This window comes from Opisthorchis viverrini (genome assembly GCF_000715545.1).
Source record: "Opisthorchis viverrini unplaced genomic scaffold opera_v5_331, whole genome shotgun sequence".
NCBI lineage: Eukaryota > Metazoa > Platyhelminthes > Trematoda > Opisthorchiida > Opisthorchiidae > Opisthorchis > Opisthorchis viverrini.
In genome coordinates this window covers 177,680-192,695 of record NW_008751977.1, presented here as the reverse complement: position 1 = coordinate 192,695, position 15,016 = coordinate 177,680, and the positions used below count along the sequence as shown (strand labels likewise).

Genomic DNA, 15,016 nt, shown 5'->3' with positions numbered 1-15,016 from the left:
GGGCATTTTTTATCCACATTTTGCGTCGTCTCCCTGCTGTGTCTGACCGAACCGTTTTCCCCTCAACATGTATTTACGCCCAGTTGTCGCGGATCGGATGAATTCCAGTACCATCACCCATGAGCTGAACAGAGTTGAATACTCTCTCTTCTACCATTGTCAATGGAATTCCCTAATATAGGATGGTAATATGATAGTGGTATGATATTGTAATAATATGGAACAGAACAAATCCGACTCGAATTCAGGAAGCTGTTGCTTCCATGCCTTTTGCAAGGGGCTCTACAAGTTTTCAAGAGATCCTCTTTTCAGGTGTACCCATTACATCATGCACTTGTTATCAGCCACCCCTCCGAACACAAGCCATCTCAGAATACTTAGCACATGTTTTATTTCGGCTTGGTAGGCTTTCTTCAAAGGGCTTAGTTTTACTTTTCTCGTACCGTACATTTCTACAGAGTCTTAATGCATTCATTCTGAAGCAGCACCAGATTTTCACTTCGCGTCATTTCCAAGTGTTCCTATTATTAGATCGATATTTAGTGTGTGAAGATTCTCACGTCTGATCAGCAATAATTCTCTCAGTAGACTCACAGTCTATGGGAAATGGATGGAAATCTGGATTTTGTCATGAGCAATGACTCCAACGCCATCTGAAGATGGTTTTACCTACCAGGGAGAATCGGCTGTTCGGAAGANGATGGAAATCTGGATTTTGTCATGAGCAATGACTCCAACGCCATCTGAAGATGGTTTTACCTACCAGGGAGAATCGGCTGTTGGGAAGAGCCATGTGTAGACGGAGGTTCGCTGTAGGCTTGGGTTCCAACCGGGCACTATCCTGTGAATAATGTGGCATCCACTATGAGACATTCTTGAAAGTGTCTTTTTTGCGAAGTTATTTTCAGCCCTCCGTTACCAGTAAATGCCTTTGAAACTCAAGCTGGTTTGTTTACCTGAATCACCGGAGGATATCGCCCGGGTGCACAAACTGGTGAGGTCACTGACTGTCATGCTTCTGAGTTTGTTATATTCCATGTTAACAGAACGGTTATCTAGGTGACAGTTGGGAAATAGCTATCTTTGTGTGTGGAGATTTCGTCCTGCTAGTGGAGCCAATCTATGCTGAAAAGCCGAGAAGCACTGTACAGCTGTTTCATCCTTATTGGGAATCATCAACAATGCGCATCTCACGAAACTCCGAAGAGTCTCGAACCCGCGACCTCCTGGCTAGTAGTTTGAATACAACCACTCGGCCACGAGCGGCTGATCAGCAGTGTGAGTAACTCGCACTTAGACAGGATATAGCGCCACTCATCCTTCAATCACGGGATCCACATCACGCGGACACACGTGTTGACTGGCTCCTCGAGCAACGACTTCTCAGAGGAAGTTTCACTCATCGGGTGAAGTTTATTCTTTCACTGAGCTACTTATAGATTGTTGGTAGTGTGAGGAGATTTGAGATTTTTGTGAAAATAGCTAGTTTGTACATAACCTTAAGATTGCACGTAAGCTGAAGCGAAAACATATCCTTAGTTATGTTGGCCTGGCTGTATGCTCATTCATCTTTTCCTCTCCTTGTACAGATGAATTGGCTTCTCTAGCTCAGCTCAAGTCCACCTTATCTCGAGAACTGAAACAGGCTACGGCTGATCCGATAAAATCTTCCCGCCCCCCAGTGGAAAACAATGACTCCCGCTTACCGAACCAATCGGACGAAGTTTACCCCCTCATTGATGAAGATGTTCAGGAGATCAATGATCATGGATTTTCGAACACGCTCAATCGAGCGAGGAGTATTACGGCCCGTGTAGCTGCTTGTCACGCTCGAGCTGAGGCTAGCCTTTCATCGTACTGTGCCGAGCAAAGGCGTCAGACTGACATATGCAACAGTTCAGGTAGATTTGGTTGGCGCATTACAGTTCTAGCTTTGTTTTGTAAACCTTATATCTTTAGTCTTTAAAGGGTTGTCGTTAAGACCTTTAGCTTCAGTAGCTTGGTGCCAAAGTGAATTTTTCCCTTCCGAAAATTTATTCCGTTACGCCACTGGTCATTCTCTCCCTATCAGAGAGTGTTGTCGTAATGGTGATGGCCACAATATAACCGAGACCCAGGCTAGCGGGGAATAAGAACTTCATCAACTATCATACTTCGGAAAACAGGGTCATGTTATGTATAGGTATACACTCATTTCTAATTTAGTATCGGACTATTGGGGGATTCGATCAATTCTCAACCGCGTCCTGCATTTACATCAACCTCCAACTTTACGGCCCACATAATGGAGCCCCTGTTTCATTTGGAAAAATATGTAAACTATGGAAGTATTTTCCCCCATATGGTTCTTTGAAATCTTCTGTACAGTCATCCTGCTCGTCTGGCCCGTTCTGGAACCGAATTCGTTTCTTTCGTTCTTGGATGTACTTGGAGAAGTACACCTGTCTATTGATTAACAGCGTTAATAAAAGTCGCAAGTGAAACTCTTGTCCATATTGATATTCAGTTTAATTTTTTTCATTTGAGAAACAAGATTGGTAGATTTTCAGGAACTAGTTCTAACCGGTAAGCCCTCAGTAAAGCGGAACCGGTATTGGACTCTTTGAGAGTTTTCTTGAACCCCTTAAAACGTAACACTCGCCACTTGACTGTGCTTGAAGTAGGTGGATATCAGCCCAAATACGTGATGCCAATAGTGAATGTGTCGCGATACGCAGTGAACGTTTGAAGTAAAAGTCCGGGTAACAGGCTATATCCTAATGTCTGCCAGTCATTTGGATCATAACATGTTCCTTAGTGGGCGCCTGGTGGCGTTATTTTTAGGCCACTGGTATTGAGCGTAGTTCACGAGAAATTCTCATTTAGGCTATTTTGATCATTTTATTTTGCTGCGCCAAATCCCTGTTCTAACCACTTGATCACCACTAACGGAAGCCAGGTAGACGCTGTTTCTTAAGTGAGTTTAGAAAGCTCATCACGTCACAGGATGAAAGCAGTAGATACCACTCTCATCTGAGATACCACACTCTCCAAGGTTTTTTGTGATAGCAGATGTGAATTTTCGATCCAGGTTTGCTGTTAACGATGTAGTTGCCGTGCTTTTGACTGGGGAACCTATACCGGAAACTAGAGACCTCTGTGAGACCTCTAAAGGCCTCAGACAAACATTAGGTTTGCCTGAATGGACGTCTCCAGTACTCAGTGAATAGGCGAGTCCTGTGCAGCGAATGCGGAATATGTGACAAGAAAATCCAGTGCACCATTTATGTAATTGGGATCCTCAATAAGGTTATCTCTCTCATTTAGTAAACCAATGGAATACTTTTTGGGGACGTTTGAAATCGTAAGGGGGAAAATAACTTTCATCAACGGCAAATTATGATAACGTACAACTTAAAGCATTTCGGTCACTCCTTGTGGATGTCCCTTATTCGGCGATTTTACTGGACTATCAGTTCTTGGGGACCCAGGTTTCGTGGGCTTATTCTTCCTGGAGGAGTTGACATGTGATTAACGTATCTGTCCAGCTGGTTGCTCGGTCCAACTGCTTCGGATCACAAAAAGTGTAGACCAGTCAGTAAGTGTTGAGATGGTGCCGAAACGCTGATTCTTCCAATAGATTTTGCTATTGATGGCTTGAAATATGCTGCATAGTTTAATGCGCATCTGGTATAAATGAGGCATTGTGCGTATATACCTGTGAAGATGATTCAGTATGATAAATGAGCCTTGAGATAGTCTTTGTGAGTGTTTCGTACCGACGAATCGTGAGATGGATTTGGCCTCTCAAATTACCAACCTCTACTCATTCTTACACAGTGCCTTCTGAGGTTCATTCTTTTCGAGGTTTTTAGTTGCCGTCTACACCGGACGATGTGTTGCTAAATTCCTGTTTCAAGTGGATTTTCTTCGAATTCTGCAAAGCCTGTTCCTTTTTTGTATGCGTTTATATTAGTCATCTAATCCCTGAAATAAATACCCATCAACAGGTACTGCTCCCGACGAGACCGGTAACAACCTTAGTAAAGTTGAGGAATCAGCGGTCCATTCAACTGGTTTGTGAGATTGGTAACCCGACGGTCTGCAAACGAAGGTTGAGTCGCAGTCGTCAATTGATGAATCGGAACTAGTCAAACTCCGCGGTGAGTTTTTCCCAGTAGTTACACACTTAACTTACTATAACTATAACCTCAGGGTTATAGTATATAATCCAAGCGATTTCGTGCGTTCATCTCTTCAGGACGAAAGTGAACCAGAGTAAGGCATTTCTTAGAGGCATTTCAAATGTTTTATCAAGCAGCTTGACACGAGGTGGGTGAACGAACTGCGTATCATGTGTTCGGTGAGAGGATGGTAACTTGAAATGAAGGTCGTGTTCTGTGAGTAGACCTCGTTGCGCCTACGTCGACACCCATGCATTGCTCACCATGCATTGTTTGCGGCTATTTTCCGGGAATTATGTCGGCTTGCGCTATGTGCGGGAATCCGTTTCGGAGCACGGCAAGGTGCATCTAATTAACCACGGGTGCATGTGTTAGTCAAGCCGAGATTGTTTTTCTAGATGCTGTCCTTAATTGATCGTTTTGACTCTCAGGTTATCTGTTGTTTCCACTTTGTTGCGCGGTCGCCTTGACTATTGTCCAAGAATTCGATATGCACTCGTTCCGACAACTTGTGTGTATTTCGTTGCATTGGTTAATTCCAGTTTTGCTGGTCTGGTGCCTGGAGCAGCTTCACTTCAGGCAAAAGTATGCACTCTAAAACATTCTAATATACCTTGAAAATGGAGAATACAATGAAATACAGTGGTCTTCCCAAGTTGTTTCTCCCAAGTGGAGAACCCCCCTTAAAAACATCACTTCGTTGCATCTCTGTAAACCCGGGTCCTTGGGCGAACATATCCTTGTTAATAAGATATCATTATTTCTCAGACGAAATGGTGGTCACTAGGCCCAGGCAAAAAGACAGCTCAGGACTCCGCTCAATCACTGTTGGCTCTCGACTTCCCCTGTCTAGGCTTGGGCAACCTGGCAGTACCCCGCCCTCGTGCAACCTTCGGGTGGTGTGGCAGTTAGGCACCGAAAGGGTGCTACATCTGGACGATTTTTTTCTCATGCCATGATAGTTTACTCTATTCCCTAAAGATTTAGTATAAACTCCTTTCAAAACTAGCATGTGGGTAAGTGAACTGGTTGCTGAAGATAAATACACATTGAGTAATATGATACTCGAAGCTTCAATCCATCAAGGTGTTGGTGACTCAAACAAGTCTCATCAGGTATGGAACATAAGCTGTGCATTTCGTCGGCATACATGATCATGAGGTGAAAGTTGATCTTCATGTTGCTGAGTAACGGCTCAAAGGAAGTTGGTAAATAATGGCTGACTGAATGGAACACTACTGAAAATTACACTTAGTATCTACTCCAATTTGAGATTGAAAAATCGGACATTTGGAACCGTAGTGGCACCTCATATTTATTGTCACGTATTTCAGATGGGGTCTAATAATAGGAGGACAATGTGAATTGTAAACCAATTTAATGGAAATTAAATATTACACATAGGGTCATTCAGTGGTCATTTGAAACTAGAGATTAAATCGTTCTCACCGAACATGTGCTTTCTGTCAGAAGGGACCATACTGACCAAGTCCTACGATTGATGTCTTGGAGACCTACTGTATGCCATAGCAGACGTGCTTTTACAGATTTGGGAGCTTCATTTGGTATAGTTTAGTACCCAATGTGACTTCCGAAGGCTTTATTGCAGTATTTGTTATGGCAGCTTGTGTTCATTAACCAACACATCCACACTTTCTGTCGGCCAGAAAATCCATATGCAACTTGATACTGTCTCACTCTAATGTGCTTCAGATTTTTTCGCCGAGTAATTGAACGAACGAAGTTGGATGTTCTTTCTTTTTGGATGGATTTTTACGATATTAGATAGTGCACGATCCCATCCGATGACAGGATGATGGCATTTTGTGCCGAGAATATGGTTGCACTGCGCGGCTAAATGCACTTACACGCTGTTGCAACATTTGGTTTAGGGAGCAGGATTGGTGTGAGAAAACTAGCGACCATGGTGTTGCAGACAAATAAACATAACCCGATTAGTCACGTGCAGGAATTGGCTTCGATGTACAAAATTAGGGTATATTTGGGAAGTAAGTATATGACTGTGCATGGTCCTGGCAACTAATGATAATGAAGGATAACCTGAAAGTTGTACATTCGAGCTAAATTAAATTAAATTAAATTGGATAACTCAAATCCTACCAACCCAGTGAGGTGGACCAGTCTGGGTATACTCCAAGGTCTGTTGCAATAGACCTTCAGTGAGAAAAAAGTAAGCTAACGTCTACGACGAGAGATAGTAATAATCCCCTCTTCTATACGCAAGCAACCTTCAAATACTTACCAATGCCTTCTCCGTGGGTGTGTAGTGCATCCTATTTATGGTTGGTTCGTAACGTGAAGTTGTGTATATGGCAGTTTAATCTGAACTCCTTCAGAGAAACCCTTGGTAGGGATCGTTAATTTTTCGTGATATTCTGCCTTGCGTGGCCTACTCTGATTGTGTTTGGGAACCTGGAGTGATCGAGGTGGATAAATATGCTGTACGGAAGCTCGTGCATTGCTGTTAGTCCGCGAGTATCTCTGCCACTGCACCAATACAACTAGTCAAGGGTTTCGCTTCTCTTTCTATCTTGAGGAGAACCATGTTTCACATCAACTGAATTGATAGAAATTCATGTTGCTTCACAGCATACGGAAGTGAACTTTAGGGTCAAGGAAGCCGCTGTACATCGTTACCCAATCGGTGACGATGAGAGAGACAGAGGTAATGGCTAGTAAATGGAAAACGGGCAGAGTAGTCGGTTGCGAACGATTGCGCTTTTGAATTTACTCACTAACATACTGCCAATTTCCCGTCTATTTTCAGAGGACCTTCGGACCGCTAGAAGTGAAGTGGAAACTTACAAACAGATGGCAGAAACGTTCAAGCAACAAGGTAAAGTTTCTCTACGTGGACTGCCATTGAGCATACTGATTGTGAACTCCTATCAGTCGTTATTTTGTGGAAGCGTTTTAATTTTTATGGTACGCCATCGGGAGCAATCTTTATTTAGATGTGAGAACGTCCAAAAAACCAACATGTTTGCACATAGCAGTTTCGTTACTGGTTGAAAACGTGGGAAATCTGAATAATGACGTCATGGTGTATGCGTTTACCATGTCGAATACTATCGATATAAGGTTGTTGACCAAAGTTCTGCCGTGAGCAGGCACAATAGGCTCAACAGCGCATAAATCTCTCAGGCAGCATCACCAGATTCCATGGACCACACTATCATCCGAACACTGAACATACTATTCTGCTTCTGTGAGTAAGGGAATTTATCAAGATATCTGCAGTCTTGAATGATAAACCGCGGAAGGGGGTTTCCCCAGTATGTCTGGGACAAGTGCTGTTAGAAGAAATCGCGCTGTTATGATGCCGATTTGTGAAGGCTGTTGTAAATTCACGACAGTGAACATAGTTTCTGGTATTCGGAGTTAATGACGCCTTGAAAAGCTCCTGGTTCCCAGTTTCGGGTTACGGTCACTGGTGGTAAAACTGGTAGAATGAATGCTGCTCGTCCACTAATTGCCTTACAGAATGCAGACACATCGAACCAGCTGCACGTCTTCGGATGCGATGCGAGATTATACAGATCCTGAAGAGGTGTTCCAAGGCTCAAGCTGGATGCGTGAAATTTATTGTCCCACTAATTCTACTGCATCAGCGGTCCGAAACCCGAGGAAAAACAACCGACAAATACCTTACCTGATAAGTATGACTAAAAACGACTCTCGGAGATAGAAATTCAGTACCTCCAGGTCAGAAGATTCTCCTGTACCTCGCTTCCGCTTACTTACATGTACTACTTGAGTCTATCGTCGAAATTCCGATGTGCACTGAATCCGGAAATCTCACTACTCACTTAGTTCAAGGACTCTGTCTAGACAAGAATGTCGAGCACTAGTTCTGTTTGGTATATGACTGAGCTGGAAGTGAATGCGAATCGTATCTGTTACTTACAGGGCTGTATTAGTTTGTGTCTAGGAGGAAATTTGTGATTCTGGCGCATTGCGAAGGTAGACATTTTCAACCAGCTGTTCAAAATATGGTTGGAATTTTATGCGTAAATCGCTGACCTTATTGGAGACGGAGGCTTACGTTATACGGTTCCGTGACCAGCCCCAACTGTGTTCTTCAAATGGCTGGGGTTGCAAGTAATGTTCAAAACTCTGGCGCCCGTAAAAAGTCTCCCTTTGAGGTGACTGAACGAGAATGTTGGCGCGGACGTATGAAAGCGATCCATCGAATCTCTTTTGAGTGGAAGTCTGCGATGTATCCCTAATCTCATTAGGCTATAAAATGCATCGGTGTGTCATCCTCATCATTATTATGGACGGCAATAAACCAGTAATATTCCGAAACTGCTATGCAGTAGATTGGTCGTTAGGCGGAGTGAACAAGTTAACGGGCACTAATGAAGAACGGTTGAGGGCATCAGCACTAGGGAAGTTTTTTTATTTTGGCTGAAGTGCTTCATTTATCCACAGGTTCGATTTTCACGAGCAGCGGCTGAGTTACCGAGATTACCCCTTACTGAGTTCAACTTGAACGCCCGACCGCATGACAAGTCGTTGTCGAAACCATATGTATATTATGTGACAAGTCGTTGTCAGACTGAAGGACCCGAAAGCTGTCTACCCCAGTGTCTTTAACGTGGTACCACAACATCCGGGGAAGGTTAACTTCGAAGCTACCCCAGGTTTTGTAAATACTGGGATCAGTGGCCTGGTCTGATTTGTCTCACTAGAGTTTATTGCTTCAGTCTTGGTGCCCAACTGTGCTCAACTATTCAAGTCGTTTTCTTTTAGTCGCATCCATCTGCCTTTGATTTTGATAGCTGTTGAAACAAAACAACACTACTGACTCAACTGGGACAACTATATGGGTGTGAGCGGGCGAAAATTCAACTACAAATATCGAGGCAATACATTAGGTCCATATATGATGATGATTACTACTGCAGACTGTCCAATTCAATTTTAGTCCGCGATCAATTTCAGTCTTGCATCACTTGACAAGTAGTAGAAGCTGCACGTGGGTCGCAAACTTCATTCAAATTGTTTTTCAAGTTCGTTCGTGTGCAACTGTAGTGTTGCGTCATCAGTCAGTGAAATTCACGTTCATCTGTTCGAATAACGTGAGAACCCCCTCTATTTTTCCGGAAGAAGCGGTTTTCGTCACTTAGCTGGAATCATAGGTCTTATCATGTAGCACCTCTTGAAACCTAGTGATAGAATGCTGAAGTAGACTGTTAATCTGTTCTTCCTCCGATATGTACGCTGCATTTTCTGAAGTAGTAAATATTTTTATATTCGCTTGTTCAATTGGAAATAGAAGTTGCCTGGAGCATCTAGCCCCTTCAGGTTCAGACCAAGTTTGGTGCCGTAATGTCATTGGTTGGACTCTGTCCGTGGTATCGTTATGCACTCTTGAGCATCTGTACTCAGCTAGCGAATGCACTTATATTAATCTGGCCATTCAGGTAATGTTCACAACGAACAAAGGGTGCGCTGTCTCCAAGTATTCAGACAAAAAAATTCAGACAAAATTGGCTAACGCCAATAACGTCACACTTCCGAATGACCAGATCTGGGCAATGAACTCACGTCTTTAGATTATTCTAACATGTGTGTTTGCCACGCATGCTTGGGATTGAAATTAGTTGAATGGAAGGTAAAGAAAGTCCCACGTTCAAATTGCTGCTAATTGGATCAGAATCTAAAGTGATGAGTAAACTCTATGGAAAAGTTAACTGACGGGACTTACGAATTAACATGAATCTTAGGTCGTCACGAAACCGAATAGCACGGGAAGAAGGGTAGAATCACGGTGTCAGGTCAATACACAATTTTTTTGGCACCTTATTCTTTGTTCTTCGGTCGAGCCAGAAATCAATATAAAGTTGCAAAAGCGCCTTGTCAAGCATCAGCGATCACTTTGTTGGGCATGCATCTCTTCAATCACGTCACTGTCAAAGTGTACATAAGTTTTGAACATTTTCATAGATGACACTACTCAAAAGGTCGCTGTGAACGTCTTTAACCTCGTATTAATTTTTAATCTACTTTGCAGCAGATGTGTTATAATAATATAATAAAATGATAGTAAGAACTGGGACCGAATGAAGACAGCGTTTGTTCGCACTACTTAGTCTTGATGCAGCGATGAGGACTTTCCTGACTGCGATATTTCTTTGAAGAGCTCTGGAATTGTACGAAAAAACCAGTATTCTTTGTTTTTTTTTCTTCATGATATTACTCAGAAATTGGAGATTTTAATCCCTGTTCGAAGGGCTTCGCTCACAGCGGTGAATACTGTATTCCCACAGACCACCGTTTAGTATACATTCTAAGGAAAAGCGGAAGGAAGTTGTTCAGTTCGTCAACAATTTCTCTTTCTCAGAATTTATGTATTAGGATCGGGTTACTTTCAAACTGTCCCATCGATCCTTATTTACAGATGTGGTCAAGTCAGACTTGCTACTTTCTGTCCGAGAAGAATGCGATACTTTACGCAAAAGAATTGCCAGTATTGAGGCAGACATGATTACCAGCCGAGAGGACCACCAGCGTCTGATTGCTGAAGCCCGGAGGACACGAAGTGAAGCTGACGAGCTTCGTCAAGAGCGTGATGCTCTCAATGATCAGGTCAGCTACTTTCCAACACTTAAGTAATGTGACTAGTGGTGTGTTCCCGCTCTCCTGTGGCTTATTTGTTGTTACATTGCTAATTTCCAATCTTTACAATGCAGCTCGATTCTTATGCATCTGTAGTGTAATGTCTGGTTCGCTGGATTGTATATCGGGCTATGCTCGAGCGACTTAGATCACCGAAATTTAGCGGGCATCTTTGTCCAAGATATTTTGGCTGGCTTTGGTGCCAGCACTGTTCGTTTTTGCTTGCGGGATAGCTGCCGGATCCATTAACCGCCTCTCTTATGCGTTTCTGCGGGCGTGATTAGCTTACATACGAAATCGCTCTCACCCTATTACAGCTTGTTAGATTCTGCATAATTGTGTGCCAGCCTTCAACCGGTTCAGGTTCAAGTTATGTTTGTTCTCTAACGATAGCATTACTAGCAATGCGACCTGTACTTTTCTCCCGTTTACGCATTTATATCAGGTGTAAGGCAGATCAAACGACGCCACTCAATTTATATCAAATAACTGTTTTTTTCCTCCTAGGTTAACACGTGCAATCAGCGGATTGAACAGTTACAATCTGCACTGAGAACCACTTTGCTGGGTCCGATGGCAACACCGGCGGCGAACACCATTACAAACTCTACCTCGACAGCCCACCGGGAAACCGACGCGCAATCTACACCGATCTCTCACCCTGGTACTTCTTCCACCGCTCAACCTCCCGTCTTGCTTTCGCCCGGCCCCGGAAGTATGGTATGTTGGTCTGAACCAGTTCTCAGTATATATATTTGATATATTTCTAGTTAGTGATCCATTCTGGATGCTTTGCAAGTCGAGAAGTTGCGCCTCCACTACTCTCTAAACGACTCATATAGGCCACTCAACATTAATATGTACCTAAAGCGTAATAACACGTGGTCACGGTGATTTGAAACGATATCCCGTCAGACCGTCCACTGACGACCTACCACAAACCTGTCACACCAGACAACGTGCGCTTCTGAATTACGGTCTTTTCGGCATCCAATGTACTTTTCAAAAACTCATAACTTCACATGACTGCGCGGGTCGGTCGATTGAAGGGTCGTACTCCGCAGACACATGTGGTCACTTCACGTTGTGATCTACCTCAGATGGTCTACACACTGTTAGCTCCACCACCAGCAAACCGTTAGTGTACCTCAGTGTATTTAGGCAATATCGTTCACTGTTGGCATCCTTAACTAAACTAACCAAAAGCGAATCTTAGCTACTTTTCAGTCATTCCCGTATGACTTATGACTCTTATGATGTCTCACTGTTCAGCTTATTTGACCCTCATAGGGTCGAAAATATTCTCCGTAATGAACGTCCCAAATGCGCTATCCGTAAACTTCCGTGACTGTTACTCACGCTACTTGTGACTTTTAGGGATATTATTGGGTTTTATATTTTCCCGTATAATGTACCATCATTAATTCATGTGACATCACACAGGTGGTTCAACACTAATGTTGTAATTGTGTTACACGGAGTCCAAGCTAATTGTGTGATCGAATTTTTGCGTGTGGGCTTCCAAGGGGGCATGCGAACGCCAGAGGACCGTGTCAAATGGTTTCAAAGAGAGTTAGTGAAACACAAGAAACAAATATAATATGCCTTTTGCAACGTTAGGCCCGATAGACACGAATCTATTGTTTGGTGAACATCTAAAAGAGCAGTAGAAATTGTTTCTTCTTGTAGTAGAACCTCTCTCCCTAAACGGACCTCCAATTTAATCTGGGATTCTTTGGCACGCTACCAATTTCCGGTAAAGTATCGAAAAAGTCTTGCACTTTAGATGCTACTTGTCCCCAACGGAGACTATCCGTTCCAAAACGAAAGAAGCAGCACGAACATTAACTTTTATGGCGCGACTTCTTTTTAGCCGTTTTGTTCCACAATGCCCGAATTCATTGGTTAGCTGTACTGATTAATTCTAGCGCCCATATCCGGCACCGACCAAACCTCCGCCTTGGAGTCGAAAATATTCTCCGTAATGAACGTCCCAAATGCGCTATCCGTAAACTTCCGTGACTGTTACTCACGCTACTTGTGACTTTTAGGGATATTATTGGGTTTTGTATTTTCCCGTATAATGTACCATCATTAATTCATGTGACATCACACAGGTGGTTCAGCACTAATGTTGTAATTGTGTTACACGGGGTCCAAGCTAATTGTGTGGTCGAATTTTTTCGTGTGGGCTTCCAAGGGGGCGTGCGAACGCCAGAGGACCGTGTCAAATGGTTTCAAGGAGAGTTAGTGAAACACAAGTAACAAATATAATATGCCTTTTGCAACGTTAGGGCAAAACGATTAGGCAGTACACCAAATAGAAATCAACAGGGCACATTCAACTATTTGGAAAGTCACACTAATTCGCTCAGTATCTGGGTTGGTTAGTGAGATTTCCCAAGAAATGGACATATTAGTTCCTGGCAACATTTCGTGCTTAATTCCTTTAAACGTATCGGAAAAATTTATCCTGACTCAAGAACCGTTCAGCCGTCACATAAGTGTCGCATTTTTATGTTTTTCCTTACCCCTTAGGGGCCACTGGGATGATCTCTTCTGTAGGCCAGTGCATTTCCAACCTGCCTGTAATCTTTCTGAGGCGGTCATTCTGTTTTATGGATTTTGTTCGATTTCATTGGATCAGTTTGTTGTGTTTATATCGCTTTTAGAGCATCTGAGACTTACAAATTCAGCTACCCTGTCCAGTTTGCTAGCTGGGATCAAACCGAGCACGATTGGGCAAGACTCCGGCGTTAAAACCGCCCGTACACCACACGTTTGCATAAGACCGCACACCAGCAATTTTTTGCTGGTTTCGTTTCGCCACTCTAGAGTTCTCGCAAATAAATAATTATTGAGAACATCGAATAGAGCGGTGAATCGTCACCGACATTCCGTCGATGGGTTGCAGATGTCGGAGGATACATGCTGTGTTGAGACGATTTATCGTAAATAATTATTGAGAACATCGAATAGAGCGGAGAATCGTCACCGACATTCCATCGATGGGTTGCAGATGTCGGAGGACACATGGTGTGTTGAGACGATTTAACGTTCACATTTTCCCCCGAGTATATTTCACGCTTCCAAGCTTCAAGTGGAATGTCGAGGCATCACTAAACGGACTAGCGTAGACGTTTCTGGTGTGTGATGACGTTTATTGATTGTTCGGAGAAGTAAGGCAAAGAAGAAAGGCATAATGGGGCATCTCTGCGCCTTTCTGTTTTTTTTTTATCTAGGCCTCTTCAATGGGTTGTTTTTGTCAGGGATTAAGGTTTTTCTCATTCCATGTGTGGTCTAAGCACTAACTCATTCTGTGAGGATTGTTTTTGAGCATTGGATACCTTATTGGAGCCGTTCAGTGATTTCTAGACACTGATCGTAAGTAGCCGCCTGTAAACCAGTTTTTTTGAAGACCTTTTAATGATCATACTTAAAACAACCTACTCCACGTTGGGCAGGTTTTCTATCATATGCACCAGTTTGGATTATTTCTGCCAAATTTTTCGGACGTATTGGTACTTAAACCGAACATTAAACTCCTCTTTCACGGCTGTCAATTTTTCACACTAAGAAGGAGTTTGTCTAGTTGATTCCGAATTCGTATCTTAAACTTTCCGCACTTTTTAACCAGAGAACGCCTCACACTCTGATCATTGCATGAAGAATGCCTCTTCCAAAATACACCTCGTTATTGAGAAGTCTCGAAACTATTGAGCGGATCACGTTTTTAGTTGTCATTGAACTACTAGCTGCGCCGGAGTATGAGGTAATGGCCCATTTGTATCTACTACAGATTCACATTGGTAATCAGAAAGCTAAAAATCTACATGGGCATTGGGTTGGGTGATTCAATTTCGCAGCCTTAGTTCATTGCTGTCCAGTGCAAACAAGGCTGGCCTCACTCGAAGGACAGCGGCCTCATCATTGTAGACAGCACCACTTTTGCTTAACTGGAACACAGAGGTGTAAACGTGTCTAGAAAAAACCCTATTGTAACGACTGAAAAGGGGACGTCGTGCTAGCCTGCCGCAAACCTTCAAGTTCTCCACACCCCCAAACATTCCACCCCAGGTAGTTCGGATAGAAACTGACCACACAGACGCTGTGGACATAGTTTAGCGGTCGCTCCTTGCAGCTTTTCCGACCTTCATCCTCTTCTGTCAATTCATATCCCATCCGTCTCTTGGTTTGCGTCACTCTGG

The 15,016-nt window shown here is 43.2% G+C and overlaps 2 protein-coding genes across 2 annotated transcripts in view; one reads left to right on the top strand and one right to left on the bottom strand.

Annotated features, from left to right (window-relative positions):
* T265_15008 (hypothetical protein) overlaps positions 1-15,016 on the top strand; it is a gene marked incomplete at both ends in the record, with an annotated part of 45,959 nt that overhangs the window by 23,443 nt on the left and 7,500 nt on the right. The window contains 4 exons of the mRNA XM_009176174.1: positions 1,590-1,901; positions 6,952-7,020; positions 10,591-10,778; positions 11,316-11,528. Coding sequence (XP_009174438.1) covers positions 1,590-1,901; positions 6,952-7,020; positions 10,591-10,778; positions 11,316-11,528 — 782 coding nt within the window. The remainder of the gene's footprint in view (positions 1-1,589; positions 1,902-6,951; positions 7,021-10,590; positions 10,779-11,315; positions 11,529-15,016) is intronic.
* T265_09945 (hypothetical protein) overlaps positions 1-15,016 on the bottom strand; it is a gene marked incomplete at both ends in the record, with an annotated part of 43,734 nt that overhangs the window by 21,456 nt on the left and 7,262 nt on the right. The window lies entirely within an intron of this gene.